General features: G+C 39.1%; 1 protein-coding gene across 10 annotated transcripts in view; it reads right to left on the reverse strand.

Annotated features, from left to right (window-relative positions):
- Positions 1 to 2,460: 2,460 nt before the first annotated feature.
- dgkh (diacylglycerol kinase, eta) overlaps positions 2,461 to 20,821 on the reverse strand; it is a 66,205-nt gene continuing 47,844 nt past the window's right edge. For 6 of the 10 annotated variants that reach the window (XM_084361901.1, XM_084361905.1, XM_084361898.1 and 3 more), the window contains 10 exons: positions 19,837 to 19,944; positions 18,144 to 18,257; positions 17,921 to 18,055; positions 17,573 to 17,733; positions 17,320 to 17,425; positions 16,701 to 16,793; positions 15,962 to 16,081; positions 14,443 to 14,548; positions 12,886 to 13,016; positions 2,461 to 6,405 (listed from right to left, as the gene is read on the reverse strand). In XM_084361901.1, the coding sequence (XP_084218027.1) occupies positions 6,319 to 6,405; positions 12,886 to 13,016; positions 14,443 to 14,548; positions 15,962 to 16,081; positions 16,701 to 16,793; positions 17,320 to 17,425; positions 17,573 to 17,733; positions 17,921 to 18,055; positions 18,144 to 18,257; positions 19,837 to 19,944 (1,161 nt within the window). In that variant the 3' untranslated portion in view covers positions 2,461 to 6,318. Of the gene's footprint in view, positions 6,406 to 12,885; positions 13,017 to 14,442; positions 14,571 to 15,961; positions 16,082 to 16,700; positions 16,794 to 17,319; positions 17,426 to 17,572; positions 17,734 to 17,920; positions 18,056 to 18,143; positions 18,258 to 19,836; positions 19,945 to 20,821 lie in introns of all 10 variants that reach the window. The other 4 variants (XM_084361903.1, XM_084361899.1, XM_084361900.1 and 1 more) reach the window with 3 other exon arrangements.

A 20,821-nucleotide genomic window follows, 5' to 3' on the forward strand; every position in this document is an offset into this window, starting at 1 on the left:
GCTGATGCATCCAAACAGTCGGTATACAATATACATCTTAATAATGCAATAATCTGCTAATGCAGATTGAGTGATGTGTTTAGTGATTGAGTGTGTAGTTATTTTGCATTCCTCAATGTAATTAATCCTGCCTTGTGAATCAAGTACATGGCCTTCTGCACAAGAAAATTAACTGATTTAAAGAGAAATTTTAGCTCTGTGATCAACTGTACATAGACTGACCTTTGGGAGGTTCAGCCATTTGATAATTAAAAACTGTGTGGCCTGTCATAAAGAAAATTGTGTGCTGTTGTAATTGCTCGAATAAAAAAGAAAGGCAAAAAAAAAGTTGCTATATAGTATTGCTTTTTATTCTGTGAGACCTTAAAACAATTCAAACTTAAGCCTATTGACTAAATGTGTAAGTGGTTGCCTATATGTTATGGCATCATGGGGCTGGACGATATGGCCTTATAATAATTTCGCAATATTCCTTGGTTATATCCCAATATATATCTTGACATTTTGAAATCTCCTCAAAAGCACTTCACAAAGGAGGACTAGGCAACAAAATCAAGGATCACAATATTTTTGATCAAATACCTTGATATCCATAATGGATATCAAGGTATTTGATCAAAAATATGGTATTATACCATATTGGGGATAAAATGACTGAGTGGGTATAGACAAGTATAAGAACAAATAGAACAGTCTGGTTAGTTCACAAAATGACATCACTTTACTGTAATACTGCCATTAAAACAAGGAAAAGACAACATATAATTATACAATGATGTCTAAAATATAAGACCATATATAGTTTCATATCATGATTACCCAACCTGAACTGACATCATCTTGCTTAATTTATGCATCTCAGAAAAACAAAAACAAAAAATCATAAAAAAATAAAACACAAAACCTGCTAAATCTGGAAACTTTTGCTTACTGTGGGCTCATCAACACCATTTAAATAAAACTTTGAAACTATCAAACATGTATGGTGTATCTTTGCTTCTTGAAGAAAAAAGTTGAGGCCACTCCTTATTGGTCATTGGTCAATGGATGTGGAAGGGAACAGCAAGGAACAAGAACATGTTACTACAGATGAAGTGAATGACATGAGAAACCAAAATTACCGCCTCATGGTTGTATGCCTCCATGCACCAGTCCAGTTAGAGTTTACATCCACGTCTGTCCAGACTCGTATAATATAACCTTTGTAGTGAAGACTTCTCACTATGTTGACACGTTTGATTCCAGTGAATAATTTCCAGTGAGAAACATGCTGTCTTCACTTAGAGACTATTTTTAAAGAGGAGCACAGAGGACTGATAGAGAGCTTCATCACATGGTGCAACAACAATGACCTGATGCTCAGTATCAGCAAAACCAATGAGCTTAGGGACTACTGCTGTATACTGCTGTATGTCTATTAGTGTTGAAGATAATTGACAGAAACAGAAAACAGTTAAATCCTTGAATGTATTCACAATAAATCTGATTCTGATAGAACATGAAGAAGCTACAAATTCTAAAATGTAGATGCTTCACACACATGTTGAACCAGCAGCACAGAAGATCTGTACAATCAGCAGTTTCAAGGTGGACATCCAAGATTAGTGTCGACAAGTCAGTATCTGACCAAATGTAAAATATGGTCACAATCGCTCCTTCACTGAGTCATGGTGTGAATGGTAAGAAAAGTGTTTTAGCAGAACATTATGACGTCACAGTGAAGTTGACCTTTGACCTTTTGGGTATAAAATATCATCACTTCATCATTTTATCCTATTAGACAATTGTGTGAAATTGTGTCATAATTAACGTATGGAGTTTTGAGTTATGGCCAAAAAAGTGTTTTGTGTGGTCACAATGACCTTTGAGCACCATATTTTAAGGTGCATATTTGTGCTGAATTTGAAGAAAATCTGTCAGAAATATCTCATACCTCTGAATATAATATCCTGAGATGCTGCATTCACAATAATGGGATGGCCATGGCTATCTCCAGCGCAGACTCACGGAAATATTGACTTAAAGCAGAATGAGCTGCTGAACACATTTCTAGTTAAAGAAAAAAAAAAAAAAAAAAAAAAAAAGGAACTACGTCAGACTAGAATGAAGGAAGACGAGAGCAAAGCTTCAACAGAAGAGAGGATGTGGAGAGAAATGCTCAGGGATGTGGGTGTTCCAAGAGAACTTCAAATGTCACATATGGCCTACAGTCTTAAGTTACAATGTAGCTATTCAACTTCTGTTTTTGAAGCTTTGTACTGAAATGCCACATAGATGTTTTTGCTACAAATGTACTTATCCTGTGGCAAAATAGGGAATTAAAAAGATTTTTTTCATTTGAGAGGGAGCAAAACTGTAATATATAGTTTATATACCGTACACACACACACGCGCGTACACACACACAGAGAGATTATTTTCTTGGAAGTGAAATCAAACAAGAATGAGGCAGAAACACACTGCATATGTATTTGGTTTTATTGAAGAAGAGAGATATGAACAGGTAGCCTATTTTAAGGCACCTTAAAAATGTACAACAAAAGCTGAACCATTTATTTATTCAGAATACAAAAATACACATCTCAGTGACTCCAAATTGTAATAAATAGTTAACCATGCATTCTAACCATAAAAAGGCACAGAAAACAGTCACTTAGTAGTCATAAAAATTATTAACTACTTTACCAAAATCATCCAGATAGTAATACAGGTGACAACTGTAACATTATATTCCAAATGTGAAAACACAATACACATCATATCATTTAACCTTAGGCAATAAATATGCAAATATTGTTTATACCTACATATATATTCTTAAAAATTAAAACTGTGCCATTGTAAACATAATGTAAACAAATGAAACTCACTTTTCTCCCATCACTTTAGGAACCACGTCAAAGACTATATGTTATCCTGTCTTTCCGAGATCCTTGCATGGGTTTTGTTGGTTTCTGAAAACCAGGCAGTTTGCAGCATTATTTACAGACCACTGGAAAACACAGCAAGGGAGAAAGGTGGCTACTTCCACTTTGTAAGGAAAGGTCAAGCATCCTCTCATCTGGCGTCTGGGGCCAAAACGCTTGAGATTCAGTGGACCCTATACCCAGAGCTTCTGGCTAGCAAAAGGCCAACTGTCATCACAAAGTTAACAATGAACTAAATGAATAAAGGCTGATTTAATCCATGAGATTAAATGATCTTCAGTCAGGTGCAATAAAATGGGAAAGAATCGCTGATGTTTATAAATTTGTACTTAATGGTAACTATCTTTGGCTATGAGTTGCAGGATCAACACTAGTGTGCAGATGAAAAAAATCTTGGATTAGAATATGATTTATAGGCTTATTGATTTCTGCATGCCAGTGAGCAACACTATAGCATACTGAACACAGTAGTCTGACACAACTGATTGTTGCCATAAGCAACACCAAGTGGTACTCATTGACATAGTCAGGGTCTGTAGACGTTAGATGTAATAGGTCGCCCTCTGTTGGGACATTAGAGATAACACATGGCTACTGTCAATTCAGCCTCTGATTCACTCACATTCTATTATTATTTAGGATGATTTGATGAATGGTGAAAACTTGGCTTACACTTACACATAATCAACATCATTAATAAATGGTATTTTTTTTAAATGTATAGTTAACTAAACTTAAGTTCATAGTTATTTCACTGTGAACCTCAATGAAATGCTTCATTAACAATGTATTAAATGATAATAAAGATTTATAAACATTACTTGCAACTTTATAATGGCCATCCAAATAAGTACACAGCATTTATTAAAGGGGCTCTATGAAATAATTTGTGGCAATTTACATATATGAATCACTTTTTTATGGCCATATGAGAGCGGATTGTAACGTAACGTGAACAATGAGACCTATGAGAGTCTAAACAAGCCTCTGAAAAATTTGTTGAGGTTCTTTAAGTCTGCTGAAGTGTGGAAGTAAAGTATTAAACATCTGTTGCAACTTCACAACAGACAATTGCTTAATGAAAAGGTTTAAAAAGCATTTGATTATTAACAGTGAAATTACTATAAACCAAAGTTTAATCAACCATAAATTGACCAGTTATTAATGATGGTTATTGTAAAGTGTTACCAAAACACAGTTTGCCTTGATACATTTTAGCGTTCAAAAATCAGTAAAACAAAAAAGTAGGTTTTTAAACTAATTATTAACAGAAGGCATATTAGTCTGATATATTAAAACCAACAGACAAATTATTCTCCAAAGAGGGAAACTAAATGATCAGATATGGGATGATAAAATTAGTTGGCAATGGTAAAGCATACAATTGCTGATAAAGTACAATATGCCACTGTTGTAGTAGACACACTCAAACACACACAAATACATTGTAATACATAATACATATTAACACAACAGTCATGTCTGCCCACTCTACTCATTCATTGACACAGTCCTACTTTAGTGTATCATCTTGGAAGCACAGAGGAGCCAAACTACAAACTAGTGAACCGCTGGAAGAAATTTTGAGTCGGTAAGAAAGAGCAGTCTGTCTACGGGTCTAATTTTTAAAATCTAACCCCAAATCTTGAGGGGAAGTATGTGTACAAAAAAACTCTTTCAAGGTTTTCTCCCAACTGAGAAACATCATGTCAGAAAGCTGCAGGGACAGTATCAAAACAAGAGATAAAATATTGCACCATCATTAGAATACAACAGCATTATCATGTACAAGAGATTAGAACCAAATCAACAATACACAATTGTTATGGTGTAATATACACAATCAAATGTGTAAGCTGTTGACAATGCATGCCATGTCAGCAATCTACAAATGCATTAGACTACAACACTTACGAACATCGTCTGCATACACTGGTATACTGTATATACAGTGCATATGTATATATACAAACTTAGCATCACATATAGAAATATACCCTGTAATGCCACCAGTCTTAAAAGAAACTAAAGTAAAAGTAAAGTTTTTCCAAGCCTCACTTATAATTGAAGAAACAAAAAGCTGCACTTGAACAATGCTATGCAGACTGCAGATCAACTGCTCTATTACATATTCAGAACTGATATCTAATGCCTATTCTCATTAGTGTTAAATATTGTGATAAATTGACTGAAGTTAAAAAGTTGAGGTGAACCGTTAATTCTATGTAATGATATGAGAATTTGCACTTGCATAAAGCAAGAATTTAAAAGTGCTTTTTAAGTATTCCTTAAAAAACTCAGCGACCCTACAGTATATATGGTTGGCTTCAGACCAACAATTTTACTTCCTTCCTAACACTAATCCTTCATCCCACTTTAAATGGATTTAAGACCTAAAACCTACTGGCTTATAAAATTATGAGTTGCAATCTGAACAAATCCATCAGGTGATCATGTTTTTCTCAGACATTCACTTTGGTACTGATTTTCACATCCACAGAGAACGTGTCAACTTACAGATATTAATTCCATATATTCATACCTCATCAAAAAACTTCTTATGATGTCTACCAATAAAGCACATTTTACATTTTTAAATGACTCAAAATATGGCACTTGACAAAAAAATCTTTGACACACCATTGTCATGCAAACAAATAAATTAAAGCTAGAAAAAAGTCGGATTTAGACCAAAAGGGATGCTTTCAGTAGTAACAAATGGCATCATAATACTTAAGTCATGTAAAACTTGTTCAAGTGTTATTTTGCACACAAAAAAATCAAGACACTAATCATGCAATTAAACATATCTAAAATTGAGCAAGCATAGCATGCGACAGTATCCCACACCTTCCAGATTACCACCTCGACTGTGATGTTACAAATATCTGTTCCCTGTCTGGACTGAACAGCAGTGCTACTGAAACACAAAGATTCCTTGAATGCATCTGCAGCTCTGGAAAGTGAGGCAGAGATCCAGCAAACGTCACATTTTAATGCATTACCGAACTAAACTGAAACTTAATCCCACACTGATGGAAGTCCTGGTTTAGCTACTAGTTTGTTAACTCAGACAAGTCAACTGTCAACAGTATGGTTAGTTGCATACCTGATTGTTTGCTATGAATGGATATTAACTTAGAAATGGCTTTTATTGTGAAAATCCATGACTTCCTTTTGCACTTCCATCAGCTTTCTCAACTCTCATTTTGGCACCAAAGCACAAACAAACACATGAATGTATCTTGTTAACAACATCACAAAGGCTTTCTAAGAAGAGGGATACAATCCAGCTCTCCTTGAATACCTATCCCCTCCTTCATTGTCTATGGTGCTTCCAAACTGCTCCACTGATGTAAGGGGGGTATTTTTTCCCCCGTCTGCTTCCAGGTTAGAGGTCAACCATGGAGGCCTTGGCCAGGTCCTTAGTTCCCTGGAGAATTCTCTTCATATGACCCACTTTCGATATCCCCAGATCCTGAGGAGAAACACAAATGCAAGTCAAGCATTATGACCTAACACTGGCCTTTAGGGTGATGCATTTAATGTGATTTAGTATGTCTGATATGAATTGAATCAATTTAAAACAACCACAGCTGATAGTAAAATTCACCCAAAAATGAAAATTCAGTAATAATACACTCACCCCCAGACCAATGGAAAGACAACATTTCATAGTCCACAAGATGTTTCCCAGATTGATTTGAAAAAATGTTATTTCACACCCTCGATGCACTGTCAAGCTTGTGCACCCAATTTAGATGGGTGTTCAGACATCTTTATCTTAGCAGCTACAGAGACAAGATTTTGCAATTAAAAAATAAAATAAAAAAGGGTAAATAACATCTTTTCAAATCAATTTGGGATCTTGGGGCCTCTGGTGACTTGGATTGTGCCATTTTATGTTTTTTTGTTTCAGTCCCCATCTGATTCAGTTGTTTAGGAGAATGCTGCAATGCTTTTTTTTTTACTGTGAAGCTCCAGAAATGTTTTGTGAACTGACTTTCCATCAGCATGGGGGTGAGTAGATAATGACTGAATTTTCACTTTTGGGTGAACTGTTCCTTTGAGTTTAAGGACAACAGCTATTTGGTCATAATGGTTATTTAATATCTAACGGGGAGAGATAAATGTTTTGTTGCCAGTGTCAATGCAGCACACCTGAGAAATAAACTTAACATAAACAGATGGGAAAATAAGATGCTCTATATCATGAATTTTGTGTCTTTTTTGTGTTTGGCCATACTTGCAGTTGACCACTTTGGTCCAGACAGTAATGTCCCAACAATTGTTGAATGGGTTGCAATAAAACTTTGTACATGCTGTATGGTATAGGTGCCTTTGGTGATCCTCTGACCTTGACTACCGGCAGGTATTTGGTATATGACTGAATACCTGGCTACCTAATGACATTAGCCTCAGCTAAACATTGTGTTTGGTGCTTATTAGCAAATGTTGGCAAACTTAGATGTTACACTGAGATGGTGAACATTGTAAACATGCTTTAGCAATTTTTGCATTGTCATTGTGAGCATGTTCAAAATTCGAAACCATAAAGAGACACTGTTCATTTATGGCCATGTTTCTGTCCACCTGATGAATGTAAATAAAGTGTTCCCTATCCTGTTGGCTCTTTCTTGGTCTCCTTCAACTCTTAAAATTAAATATCTGGCTGTTTAGCTGCTAATTGCTCCCCTTTGTTCTCAAGCTTGTTGCTAGCTGTGCCTGTCTGCTCTTAAGTGTGAGACAGGTAGCATACAGTGGGTTTAAACATGTTATTGCTGCAACTGAAAATTACACTACTGTGGGTCATACAACAACAACAAAAATGAGCCACTTTAAAACATGTTACTGTATAATGCTCTGTAGATCTGAGAGAAATGGCAGAAGTGATAAGGATATGGTTCACAGTGTGAGTGACTCTGACTTGACTAAAGGCAACTTTCTGTCATAGGTAGTCATGTGACTCATTGTTAGTATAAAAATATAGATTATAGCTGCTTTACTTAGTAAACCTTTACACTAAACATGTGATACAGACAAACGACACCACAGCTGTCATCAAATCATTAATTCAAATGTTTGTTAAAAATTGGCAACTGGTGCATGGAAGTACATGACATCACATTTTTCAAACTCAGCCGAGCCACTGAAATCCAGTGAGCAGGAGACAGAAAAAACAGAACTACATAAATCTGTTGTTTGAATGAACTAAATCTGCTCTGCTTTTGGTTGAAAATCTTGTGCTCCTGTAGGAAGTTGTTGCTCATATCACAAGGCTGATTGAGAAAATAAGTTATCAGGGCCTTTACTTCGAATGTGATGCTCCAAGCACTACTTTTGCCAGTCTTGTCGAGCAAAGATGTGACATGCAGTTGTTGCCCTGGTGACCCAGTGCTTTTAAATGAAAGAATCAACTGTGCTAACAGAGTGGTGTAATAATGAGTCCTAAAATCTGGATCCGCATTTTTTCACATCTGGTTAGTCCGTCCGTACAGGCGGAAATTAGTAACAAACTATTCTAACGCTAACTTTACAACTTGTACATTGATCAGTTTACAGAAAACATGTTTAGTAATTGTGTAGTAAGACGCTTAGTGGTGGTTACGTTTAAGTCATGCAACCACAGTGTGGTCTGTTTATAGCCAAACATTAGCTACAGATTTAATTTACGCTTCAAAAATCTCAAAAGTGGTGTTCATCTGATGATCTTGCTGAACAAAATGTGTACGTATCATAAACTTGTGTTTGTCACAGTGATTATTTTCTGCAATAATACAAAATCCAATTCAAAAATTCCATAGGCTTTTTGTCACGGGAACCAGGGCGATGCTAACATCCAGGTTAGCCGACAAAAATATGTCATCCCTACACCTATGGAATATACTGTAGGTTAAGTGATTTAAGGGGAGACAAGTTCAAACTGCCCAATATATTTTTCATGAAACTTCAAGGATCAACTGTTTCTGATGTGTGTCTTCAACACTGCTGTGCAGCACTAACAAGTGCCATTGCAGAGGAGAACGAAATTGTGTAAAAATAATTATGGAACTATGTGTGGTAATTTCACAACATTCAAGTGTTGGTTGCATAAGACTGAATCAAACGTCGATTGATCCGACATATGTTATCAAAGCTTGACAATCCTCGAAACTCCAGTTAGAAAAAGAGGATACCTGCTGACTTCAGATGAGTCTAACCAAAAAACTAATCCAGATAGCAAAATTGTTGTGGCCCAGATCTGGCCCACACCATACATACTGTACCGCGTGTAATGATGGCACTTGGATAGTCCACTCCTGTTTTTACCAGATCTGAGCCACAAGTGGTGGCCTTACATGTGGAGGATAACTTGACATGTATCCATAGGAAAAGCTCAGTAACAAAATGACTGATTGCTGAAATTCCATTTTGTTGCTTCTGTTTTGGGGTCCTGATATTGAGCATGCTGGCTCACTGTCACACTGGCATGGGTGACTGTGACACTAGTACAAAGTCATTGTTAATGTTATTAGGAACACCTGTGTTTTTCCTAATATGAAAAATCAAAGACCACTCAGCAAAATGAAGCTGTTTGTCAGTGGTAAGCTAACTGAAAACACTGATTGAGTGAAATGAATTTGCGATTTTGAGAGCTTGATGCAGGGCACCTGCGACAGCTGTGCTGTCCCTCATTTGCAAATGACCTGCTTCAAGGAGGCACGTTGCGGGCAGAGCATACCATGATCAAAAGTTACAGTGCGCCATCAGATCACCAAAGACACACTCTGTTCTCCTGGTAAACTCATTACAATAAATGATGCTGATAAAGGTATCAGCCTTCATTCATTTACTTTTGACAGTCTATTGAATACTCCAGAGGTTCACAGTTAAATCATTTAATTAAGGTTATTTTGAGTATTGATAAATCTGTAATCTGAGTATTTTTGCAATTAATCATTTGGTCTATAAACTGTCACAAAGACAGAAGAGCAAAACATTTTCCTGAGCCCAAGTTGTCATATTCAGATTCCTTGTTTTGTCTGACTAACGCAAAATCCAACAATATCAAAACTTTATTGGATTTTGAGTTGATTGACTAAAAAATCAATTGACTAATCATTTCAGCAATTTCTAATACTATTTATTAAAAACAGGAAAGCAACACAGCAAATCGGACAAATGATATGATAAATTGTAGGATGATGGAATGAGGGGCACAGATATAGAAAAAACACAGGAATAGTGTGTGTGTGTGTCTGCGTGTGTGTGTGTGCGTGTCTGCGCACACCTGTGTACATGGATGTATGTAAAGATATCGTCTTAACCAGGAATCTCAAATCTTAAGATATGTTTAAGTTAAAGTTAAGTTTAGAAGCAGATTTCCAATTACATTGTTTGTCCTAGAGCTGTGGAAATGTCTCCATTATAAGATGCATCGCGACGCGGACGTGGAAGATTCTGCATTGATGCAGAGGCAGAGCATAATTGAGAGTCTGCAGACATTGTGATGTTTCTCCCATGCTTTGAATTGTGGGTGGACATTAGGCTAACATTACTTATGTAGGAGGTATGTTGGAGGGAGGCAGGGATCATCAGGGATTAAAAAAAAACAACAACTTGCCGAGTATGTTTTTAAACCGACATCTCGGGGCACATGTTGGATTTTTTGAACTTGCAAGATCTGAGGAAGCACTGAGGCGATAAATGCTTTGTGTTTGTAATGTTTATGTATAGAAAAGATGCAGCTTTTATTTTGTAGACTGTTGTAGTATGGTTATTGGAAGGACTTTCTGAATAAAAGGGGAATTTAAATGATGAAAAAGTGAGGCCAGTGAAGATTCACACCTCTTGTTTGTCCACCAGAGGGCACTGACAAGCTAATTCTTCAGCTGTCAAATATCATCCTCAGTAGCGATCGGTCTTAGGGAGTACTACTACATTTGTGAAAAAAGTAGTATAAAGCTTTTTGTGAGCCCAGAGGAGCCCCATGTCACTCAATTGCTATGTTGCCTTGTGGGGATAATGTAGACACCACGTTTTGAAAAACAGCCCACTGGCATGCATTGCACTCCCATAACCAGAGATCGCCTTTTTTAATCTGAAAAAACAACAACAACAACAATACAACTTAGCCAACACTGCAGCCAAAAAAGGCTTTATACTACTTTTTTGATGTGTAAAATTGGTTGGAGTTATTCCTTAAGAAAGTAAATATTGTTCTTGGAATCAGCATAAAAAATTCTGTTAATCGTAATTTCATAGCAATGGTTGTTTCTTCATTGATTGATAGATATTTTACTCGTCATTGTTTTGTGATGCATTCAGACTTGACTCGAGTCACTGTTTTGATGTCTTGCAACTTGACTTCAGTATCAGTCGGTCAGTATTTCACTGTTTAAAGGGATGCGGAGGGAATGTGTTTTGATTGAGAGGAAATGTACATTTACGTTTTTACTAAGTTATTTGTTTTTGTTTGATTACATTGATTGATTACACACTTTTTGAACAGGTTAGATGAATTGGTCAGTAATACCTTTATTTGACAGGTACTAACACCTTGTCTGTTCTCTTTAAAATGATAGGAGACAGCAAATTGGACTGGTAAGACTGTGAGACTGCAGTATTTTTGGGTGGTGTGGAGGGGTTACTTAGGATTTGACTTGCCTTAAAGACCCGGTCTGTACAATTTAGTGTCATCTAGTGGTGAGGCTGCAGATTGCAACCAACTGAACACCCCTTGTCTCACCTTCCCCTGTGACTGCTGCTAAAAACCTGTAGGCCCTCCCTCAAGACAGTGTTTGGTTTGTCTCTTCTGGGCTACTGTAGAAACATGGTGGTGGACAATTTGGAAGAGGACCTGCTCCCTCACACAACGATTCATTAATGAATAATAATTCTGAATATTATATTCTATCTTTGCCAATAGATCCCCTTAAATCATACGCACTGGACGTTAAACTCAGGACTTGACTTGAAACAACCTTTGACCTGACATGACTTGCCTTAGAAAAAATGACTTGGGACTAGCTTGAGACTTGGACCAAATAACTTGAGTCACATGTCTGGCTTTCACAATGACGCTGTAATCTAAATCTGGAAGGGGGTTTGCCTGACAACTGGGTAAAATCAACTGTTTGACCTAGACTGGGTATAACATTACTTGTGAAACTTTCAAATGGTTTTATGTGCAGTCTGGACAAAATCTGTACTCTGAGGAAGAAGATTCATGTGTGCATGCCATGATGACATCATTTGTGTAATTCTTGCCTTAGCAAGAAAAGAGGAGAAATACAAATCCAAAGTATAAGAAGTATGTCCAACATGATGCCATTATCATTTTTTTGCTCGGATGGGGAGCTCATTTTTCATCTCTTCAGCCTGTTAAGGTGTTCATGCTCACGTCATGGTTTAATCAACCTCCTTTTGTGTGTCAAAAAGGGTTGCACCATCATTCCAGTGTATACACCTACGGTTTGAGGAGGAAGGCATCACAACCGTCACACGGATCAGAACAAATTCAAGTGAACGTGTGAATGTGTGATCCGTGCAGTCTGTGCATTTGTGTGAAGACACCAACTAATTTCAGTCTCCTGTAAACTCCACAGGACTGAGCCAGGTTAAATATAACACCTAAACTCACTGCCTGGATTTGTACTTCTGGCCCTCGACAATCAGCCCAGCTCTGTTTGGTACATCCCCTCCCTGCCCTGTAGGCTTCCCCTCTTCAGCAGATACACAGTGTTAGTGGGTTACAGCAAGTCTCTTTCACCAAGCAACAATCAGACAGTTGAAGCCAAGCAGAGCAATGCAGCGCAGCGCAAGAGGTGGCAAAACAGGGAGACATCTGACAGATTAAAGAGCATAAGAGATACAGTAGAGCAAGAGATAGAGAGAAAGAGTAGATTGTGGGTTGGACGAGAGGGTTCACACAGATTCACTGAGGGATTGAGGTGTGGTAACAGGCGTGTGTGCGTACCTTCAGGTCTCTCCTCTCCAGGTGCAGCAGCTCCGAGCCTCTGATGTCGTGTCGGATGAAGGTGTCTCTGTACTCTCCCAGACTCAGCTGTTCCAGCCAGATGCCCACCTCCTCTGTGCCCCATCTCTCCACTACACACACACACACACACACACACACACACACACACACACACACACACAGAGACACACACACAAAGCAGAGCAGAGAGAGGCTCAGGGCGCCTCACAGGTATGCGCACACACACTGCCATACACCAAAAACTGTTGCTCTCACACCTCACTCACTCTTTGTCTGCCTATGGCATGTTATCATAAAAACAACATCACAAATGGGCACAAATTGTGGCAAATAATTGAAGGAAAAGAAGGAGAAAAAATGGAGGGAGAACATCAGAGAGGAAGGGAGAGCAGTGGCGGCAGCTGGCGAAAGAGAGGGGAGTTTGACAAAGGTCAAATGTTGGTCAGAACAAGGCAGTTGCTAATGCTTTTCCAGGAAGGCTGGGAGCATGCATATCATCGACCAGTATCAGAACACACAGAAAAAGTAGGAGGTAATGGGAGGCGGAAGCCTGTGCAGGAAATACAGCCCAACTAATCAGTAACCAGCCTGTTATGAGAGGAAGGGCTCTTCAACCTGGTCTGATTGTTGAACCTACACTTATTATCCCTAGTATGTATAAAAACATAGCCACTCAGTGTGCAGCAACATCATGTCAGAGTGGAGTGTTTGGTCCTCTCAGACCTGATCCTGACTTTTCATGCTCAATATGTAGCAAATATTTGATTTATGGCTGGTTTGTGTTCATATGAAATATTCAAGCCCTGCAGGCTTTCCCTTGGTGCAGCCTTGTTCTTCTCCTGCCTTTGCGCCTTCTGTAGACATGTTGACAGCTAGACAGGAGCATGAATGGAGGGGATGGTGTGAGTTGATGGTAAGGGTCACACTGTGGGAAATAAGACCTCAAACACACACACATTCTTTTTTTTTTTTACCAAGGGATTACGATGCAGTAATAGCTTTAACCAAGGACAGTGATGTGATGGTAGTGAGGGGTATTGTGACAGATAACCATGACGACTGTTGGCGGAATCAAGTTTGTTTGTTTGTGTGTGTTCGTGTGTGAATGTGCACCTTCATCGTTAAGTGTGTAAAGATTAAGCATGTCAGTCAATTATACAGTAAGCAGCTAATGGTTGTCATTACCACTAGTGGAAGTATTTAATAATCTGAATATGTAATGTGGTTAATTTGATCACAAGTGCAACCATTATTGACAAATCAAATCTCACTTAGTCTTCTATGTAGAATTATTTGAAGCACAGTAAATATTTGAGCTTTCAGTTTGTCATTCAGCACATTTCATGCTACCATCCTTTCAAATAAAAGGCAGCAACAATCATAATATATTTTGAGGTAAACAGAACACGCAGGGTGCTGTAAATATTGCTCTTTGTTAAAACCACATGGCAGATGGACTCTGACTGATTCCCCATCCTGAGCAGATGTAAGCAGCCTGTCTGCTGACTTCTGAGGGCAAAGTGGGCACAGCCCTACCTGACTGAGGGCTCGTCTTCTTGGCGGCCTTCTCTTTCTTGAACTTGGGCACTATTCGAAACATGCTGCTGCGACTGTTCCTCTTGCCGTAACCCAGAGAGTGGTCCTGGTACATAAGCACAGTCAACCTATAGCATTTCATTTAGCTACTCAACTCTCCCGTTACCTGGAGCCATGTTACAATAAAGACATTCAGAATATGTGTGGAGATAGCTCTTAGTTATGACTGTCTGGAGTACACAATGTTGCAAATATTACATCTTTCATAGAAATGCTACAAATAATGGCCGCGTTTCCCAGATTCGTTAAGAAGCTCTTAAGTGCTAAGATCTTCTTAGGAGCGCTCTTAAGAACGCTGTGAAAGAAGGATGTGTTTCCCAGAGTCGCTCTTAGCTTAAGAAGATCTTTCACTAAGAAGGAAATGTAAGATCGAGCTGACCCACTCTTAACAGCCTTCTTAGCGACCGAATGCTCAGTGATCAAGCGCGTCAGGGAAATTTATATCCTCCACTTTGCGAAATAATAAAACAATGCTCAGTGTTGAAATGCGCTCATAGCTGCGGACCACTGGCGCAAGAAACATAGGTTAATAGAAGAAGAAGAAAAAAAAACGTTTTATTGAATTACATGTTTAAGTTTTCCACACACATCTGCATATGAGTTTATAGTACTACACATAAAAATACAACCCTGTGGCATTTCACAGATATCAAGGAAACAGATGTAATTAAACTCAGCTGAACTTCATCCAGAGAGGCTTCACCTGCTACTCTATATAAATGCGTTGCCAAAGTCAGCGCGTGTGATAAACCATGGCTGCAATACAGCACATTCTCGCTGTGAACCAACAGCGTCGCCGTGCGCGAAGCCAGACGGTTTTACATAAATGCATACGTGCGTCAGCACTTCTCCCCACTGGACGTGCTGTCAGACCGGGCTGTCCAGGCAAAGTACCGGCTGCCCCGTGCGGAGATCCAACGGCTGATCACTCTGTCTCCACACATCCAGAGAGCAACCCGCTGCAATGTTGCCCTCAGCCCGGAGGTGCAGCTCCCGGCTGCGCTGCGTTTTTACGCAGTGGGGAGCTTCCTGGAGGTGGTGGGGGATGGCACTGGCCTCAGCAAGGCATCGGTGTCACAAAGTGTGGCAGCTGTGACACCGATTCTCCTGCGCCATGCCATGGATGGCACCCTCATTCCAATCCACAATCCCTCCCTGGTGGATCCGTGCTGGATCGGTAGAAAGCACTACGCGGCCGTCAACACACCCACACACACACCCCGCCCACACCCCGCCCACACACACACACACTTAAGAAGCTTCTTTGGCTTGATCTTCAGGTTCTCCTAAGAAGGCAGTTAAGAACGCGTCTGGGAAACACCCGCATCTTAGCGCTCCCTCTTAGCCGAACCCTTCTTAAGAGCCTTCTTAAGTCCTTAAGAACGATCGAATCTGGGAAACGCCGCCAATGTGTGTGCACCTGCCCATCCATGTGTGAGTGTTTGCTGAGGCTGCTTACCTCCTCATCATTTGGCTGCAGTATATGGTAGAGCCAGGGGATCTCTCCCAGTTTGCCCAGTTCCAACTCCAAACTCTGCAGAGCATTGGACAGTTGCTCCTCTTCTGGTGGGTCCAGTTGCTACAAGGAAGAAAACACAAGGCAAGAACAACAACTGTGTTGAACTCTGAGGATGTGCTGATGCATTCTGGAAGGATGTAAAGGGTCTCTTTGTGTAAGCACAGACTTTATAAACACTTATTCCTCTCTCTGTTACTTAAACTTAGAAATGTGCAGCTCCTTGAGTGCAGACAGAGAAGATAACTCCCAGATAAGTGCAGGCTCCAACTGTCGCTGCTGTTTGTAAGCATGTCAAGTGAGTTGTGTTGCTTGTAATTTATGTACAAAGATGTGTATATATTCTGACAAGTGTGCCAATTTTGTAAGCTTTCACAATGTGGATGACTTTGTGATCAGCTTGCTTGGTTGATTTTATCTTAGGGCTTTGCCCATGTGCTCCTATCAGTGTGTTTTATTGTAATGTCTAATTTCTCCCACAGGTGACAACAGAGTAACTTTAACCTTAACTACACGCAGCAAACTGCAATTGGTAAGTACAAAAAACAAGACTCCAAATTATATTCAACTAGAATCATTCTTTAACCATAGTAAGGTTGAAACATTCAACTATATGTAGTACAAGTAAAAAGTGAGCAATTAATGTAAAGATAAAGTGTCCAAAACATCCATAATAACTCACCAGAGAGACTCGGCCCAACAGAAGAGACTCTGTCTCATTGTACAGAGCCTTGACAGTGCTGGCCACCTCTATAGCTGTGTTCCTGGTCAGACTCTAGAAAAAGGGCAACAGTTATTCACACATCATACAATATATACAAAAAACACAGTGCAAGCACAGCTAAATAACCCTTATTATTTAAGTCTTCACCCTTAGATCTAATGATTCGGGGGACTTGAGTTTTGTTCCCATAAGGAAAGAGGGTCCCCACAATGAGACTGTGTAAACAGATCCCCACAACATGAGTTACACACACACACACACACACACACACACACACATACACATGGTGTAGAAATCACCCCTTCAACAGTTTTAACTACTCTGTATGACCCCTAGCTTTAGATGAATCATGTGTGCAACAGGTTTAACTTTAGGTTTCAGCGACCTCTAGAGGCAAGTCAGTCATTTTTATTTACAAGGCAGAAAAAGCTGGTTTCAACTAAAACTGCAGCTTCTGTGGACACAGCAATCACGTTTAGGAGATCTGTAAAAAAAAATATGGATTTAAACTTGCAAAAAAAAATGCAAATGACACAACATGCCACTCTATATTGTGTGATATATGTTGATAGCTAACCTCTGGGAACTTCGGGTGTGTTTTGTTGATGGCGTGGGATGCAGCATTAACAGCATGAGCCAGCTCCTGCTCTAAAAGCCCATTGGTCTTTGCAGCCTCACATATCCTGTGATCAGACAGAGCACATGTCAGTGGGCACAATTCATGTTAAATAAACAAAATGGAAATTTCCTGGATTCTTCATATATGTGTAATACCTGTGGATCTGTAGATATTCAAGTTATTCATAATATTCATGGCAGTACATGTTTACCTCGTAATGAGCTCCTCTGCAGCCCGGGCGCACATCTGCACCAGGGCGGCCTCCTCCTCTGTAGCCAGATCCACAGACTGCTGTGGGTAGAGGTGAGGCCTCAAAGGAGGCTTATCATACTTCAGTTTGTCCTCCCATGACTTCAACGTGTTCTCAAATGCCTGCAGGAAAAAATCAAAGGATGACTATATCTATTATGTATCGCAATTCTTGTAAAACTTCATCCATTTACCATCGCGACTCTCACCCAGAGCCCATCCTCCTTACTTAAGTAAGCAATTATATTCCTCAAACATTATATTCCAGACACCTTCTGCTCTTCGCTGAGCCCCACTCCCTCTTACTCACCCGGTCTCTGGTGAGCATCTGAGCTCTGTTTTTGTGCTGGATCTTGATGACTCCAGGCGGTTGAATCCAGGCCTCACCATCCACTTGAATGGGAACCCCCTCATCACCCAGGATAGTGATCTTCACAGTTCGACACTGTTTGGGCAAAGAAGCTTAGATTAGATGTACGTATTCTTTACTATACAGGTCTTATTTTGATTCTACTTTTAGTCTGTATTCTCACCTGTGCTATGCGGTGGTGTTGGAGTTTAATGACTCTGGACACAGCCATCTGCATGCTCCCAAAGACAGCCACAACTTCAAGGATCTTATCATCAAATGAAGGGGCACAGAAGATCTGCACAACACAATAATGACATTCAGGATCTGTGGGTGTAGTACCATGCTCAATCTGTTGATTGTGGACTGTATAACATTCATGCTTTTCGACTATCCTACCCAGTCTGTGGCACTAAATCCCAAAGAATGCCACTAATTAAACATATAAATAAATGTCAGCTAAATTGGTCAATTAGGCTTTAGAGTTTACTTAGAAATATTCTATTACTACTATACTATATTTTCTAAAAAGTACCAGTAGTCATCTCAATACTGTCACAATTTCGATATGAAGGTCAAAAACATTGTGATATCTGATTTCATAATATTGAGATATATATTGTGTACTGAAGTTATGACCAATGTAAACAAAAATAGAGTTCTGTATAATCAATAGAAACAATTGAATTTGGTATGTTTGTGACATTGGTTGACAAGAAGAAACAAAAAATGATCACAGGCCTTGTCCTCTAATGTTACTGTGACAGGGAGGGTTTGTAAACCAATACATCTGTCCTTCTGTATTTATAAAAAACTGCCTCAAAGGAGACATTTTGCCCTGTGGCTCAGTTTAGTGGGAGAAATGAATGGTTTCTGAGTGAGGAGGCTGTTATTGATCTCTGTCAGCAAACTGCCCGTGAAAAGGTTACAGTAATATCGAGTCAGCATCGGCCAAGCACAGAGAGAGAGGCTCAGCAAAAAAATTGCTGGATAGGTAACATTTTGTCGAGATTAAATAATCAAAGAAAATGATCCGATGTGTTGTCATTTGGGGCCCCCGCCACTAGATGGAAACCAAAACACATTCAGCAAAAAGTTCAGTGCTGCACTTAGTGTAAAAGTGGAGCTGGTAACATGTTGATCAGTGACAAAAGGCATATCTTTCCCTTTTTCATCAGTTTTCCTGTTAATTTGTTTTTCAAGTATATTTTTCAATCATTGATTTGGAGTTAAACTACGGATCAGCTGCAGAGTTTATAAATGTACAATTATATCACAAAACAAGTGGATCCATTCAATACAAAGACAAATGTTTATTTCACTGTACGTCTGTGTTTGCATGTGTCTTTGTGTGTGTGTGTGTGTGTGTGTGTGTGTATGTGCATAATAACTAAGTTTAACTAAATGTCCTTTCCCTGTTGCAGTTTCGTCCTCTCGAGCAAAATGGTTACCTAACGCCAAATGCACATACTATATGTGTGTGTCCAAGGGTAACCTCTGCAGGGGCTCACTTAGGGGTGTGTGCATGTGTATGTGTGTATGTTTGTGTGTGTGAGCGTGTGCAAACTGACTCTAATCCCCTGTGCTCCCAGCCTTAAACAAACAAGCACAAATATCTCTCTGACCATCCCTCCCCCTGCACCTCCAGGCCATCAGGGTCATGTTGAAATAGGCTATTTTCACAGTTAATGTAAAAAAAAAAAAAACAAGAGAGAAAGACTGAGAGACAGAAACAGAGGTGAAGCCTTGATGCAGAAGCTGGGCCAATATCTGACACTGACAATGTGATTCGAGTCACCTACAAAGAGCACTTCCAGCAGGATGGAACATTACACAGCGTTCAGTGTGAACATCTAGTGTACAGGAAATGTACTCACATCATCCTCCTTGGTGCCGCCCCAAAAGTTGGTCCCGCCTGCGTAGCTAGGAATGTTTAACACTGCGATCCCCTGAAGGCTGGGCAGGGGGATGTACTGGCCATCACACTGGGAAAGACAACAACCAAGTTACAGCTCAGCTGGGCCAGTGAAGTAAAAGGTGCAGGTATATGTGTCTGAAACCCAGTCTATTATTTACTATCATTTTACTTTTTACAATTTTTTAGGACCTGATATCATTTTCAGTTGAATAACACCACTTTCTCTCTGAGTGCTACAACATGCAGTGCTACCTTGTCACAGAAAATATTAAAAAGACCAAATCTGTAGACTTGGAAAATGACTCGAATGAACATGACTGGAATAAAACCATGAACTCAATAAATTCCTTATTTATCTATCTTATCATCATCTTACATAACTGGCTATGTGAAACACACAACATTAAGCCAATTCAATTCCTAGGTCTCTCCATTTTGCATAAAATGTTAGTTAGACACTGCCTTCCATATACATTGTTTGGTTTTGTCCTATAATTATAGGATTGTATTAAAGCAGACATTAACTTAATCTTCCTTTAGAATATAAATCCATCGCTTTTCCTGCTTAATGTCAATAAGAATACATGAGACCAAATAAAACTAAGTTTAACTTCTAGGATCAATGAAAAATAAATTCTTCCTGCAAGGAAATATATGACTAACATGGATTGCTTCTGAGCCCCCTATGTATCATATTGTAAATAATGAAAGAAGCTTAATTGGATTTCTTGAAGACGTAATTGATTTTTCATTTGTGATGCTTTCCCTTCTGTAGTATGGTTCTGTATCGGCATGGGGCTACTACCTAAATACTCTTCTTTTTGTTTTTTCAGCTTTGTTTGAGCATTGGGTTAATATATCATCACGCACGGGCTTGCTTTTGTTTTTCTCGGAGAGCACTGAATGGATATGTTGGTCCTGGTATTTATTTGTAATTATTTGTA

Source organism: Pagrus pagrus, assembly GCF_965226575.1.
Source record: "Pagrus pagrus genome assembly, chromosome: 9".
Classification (NCBI taxonomy): Eukaryota; Metazoa; Chordata; class Actinopteri; order Spariformes; family Sparidae; genus Pagrus; species Pagrus pagrus.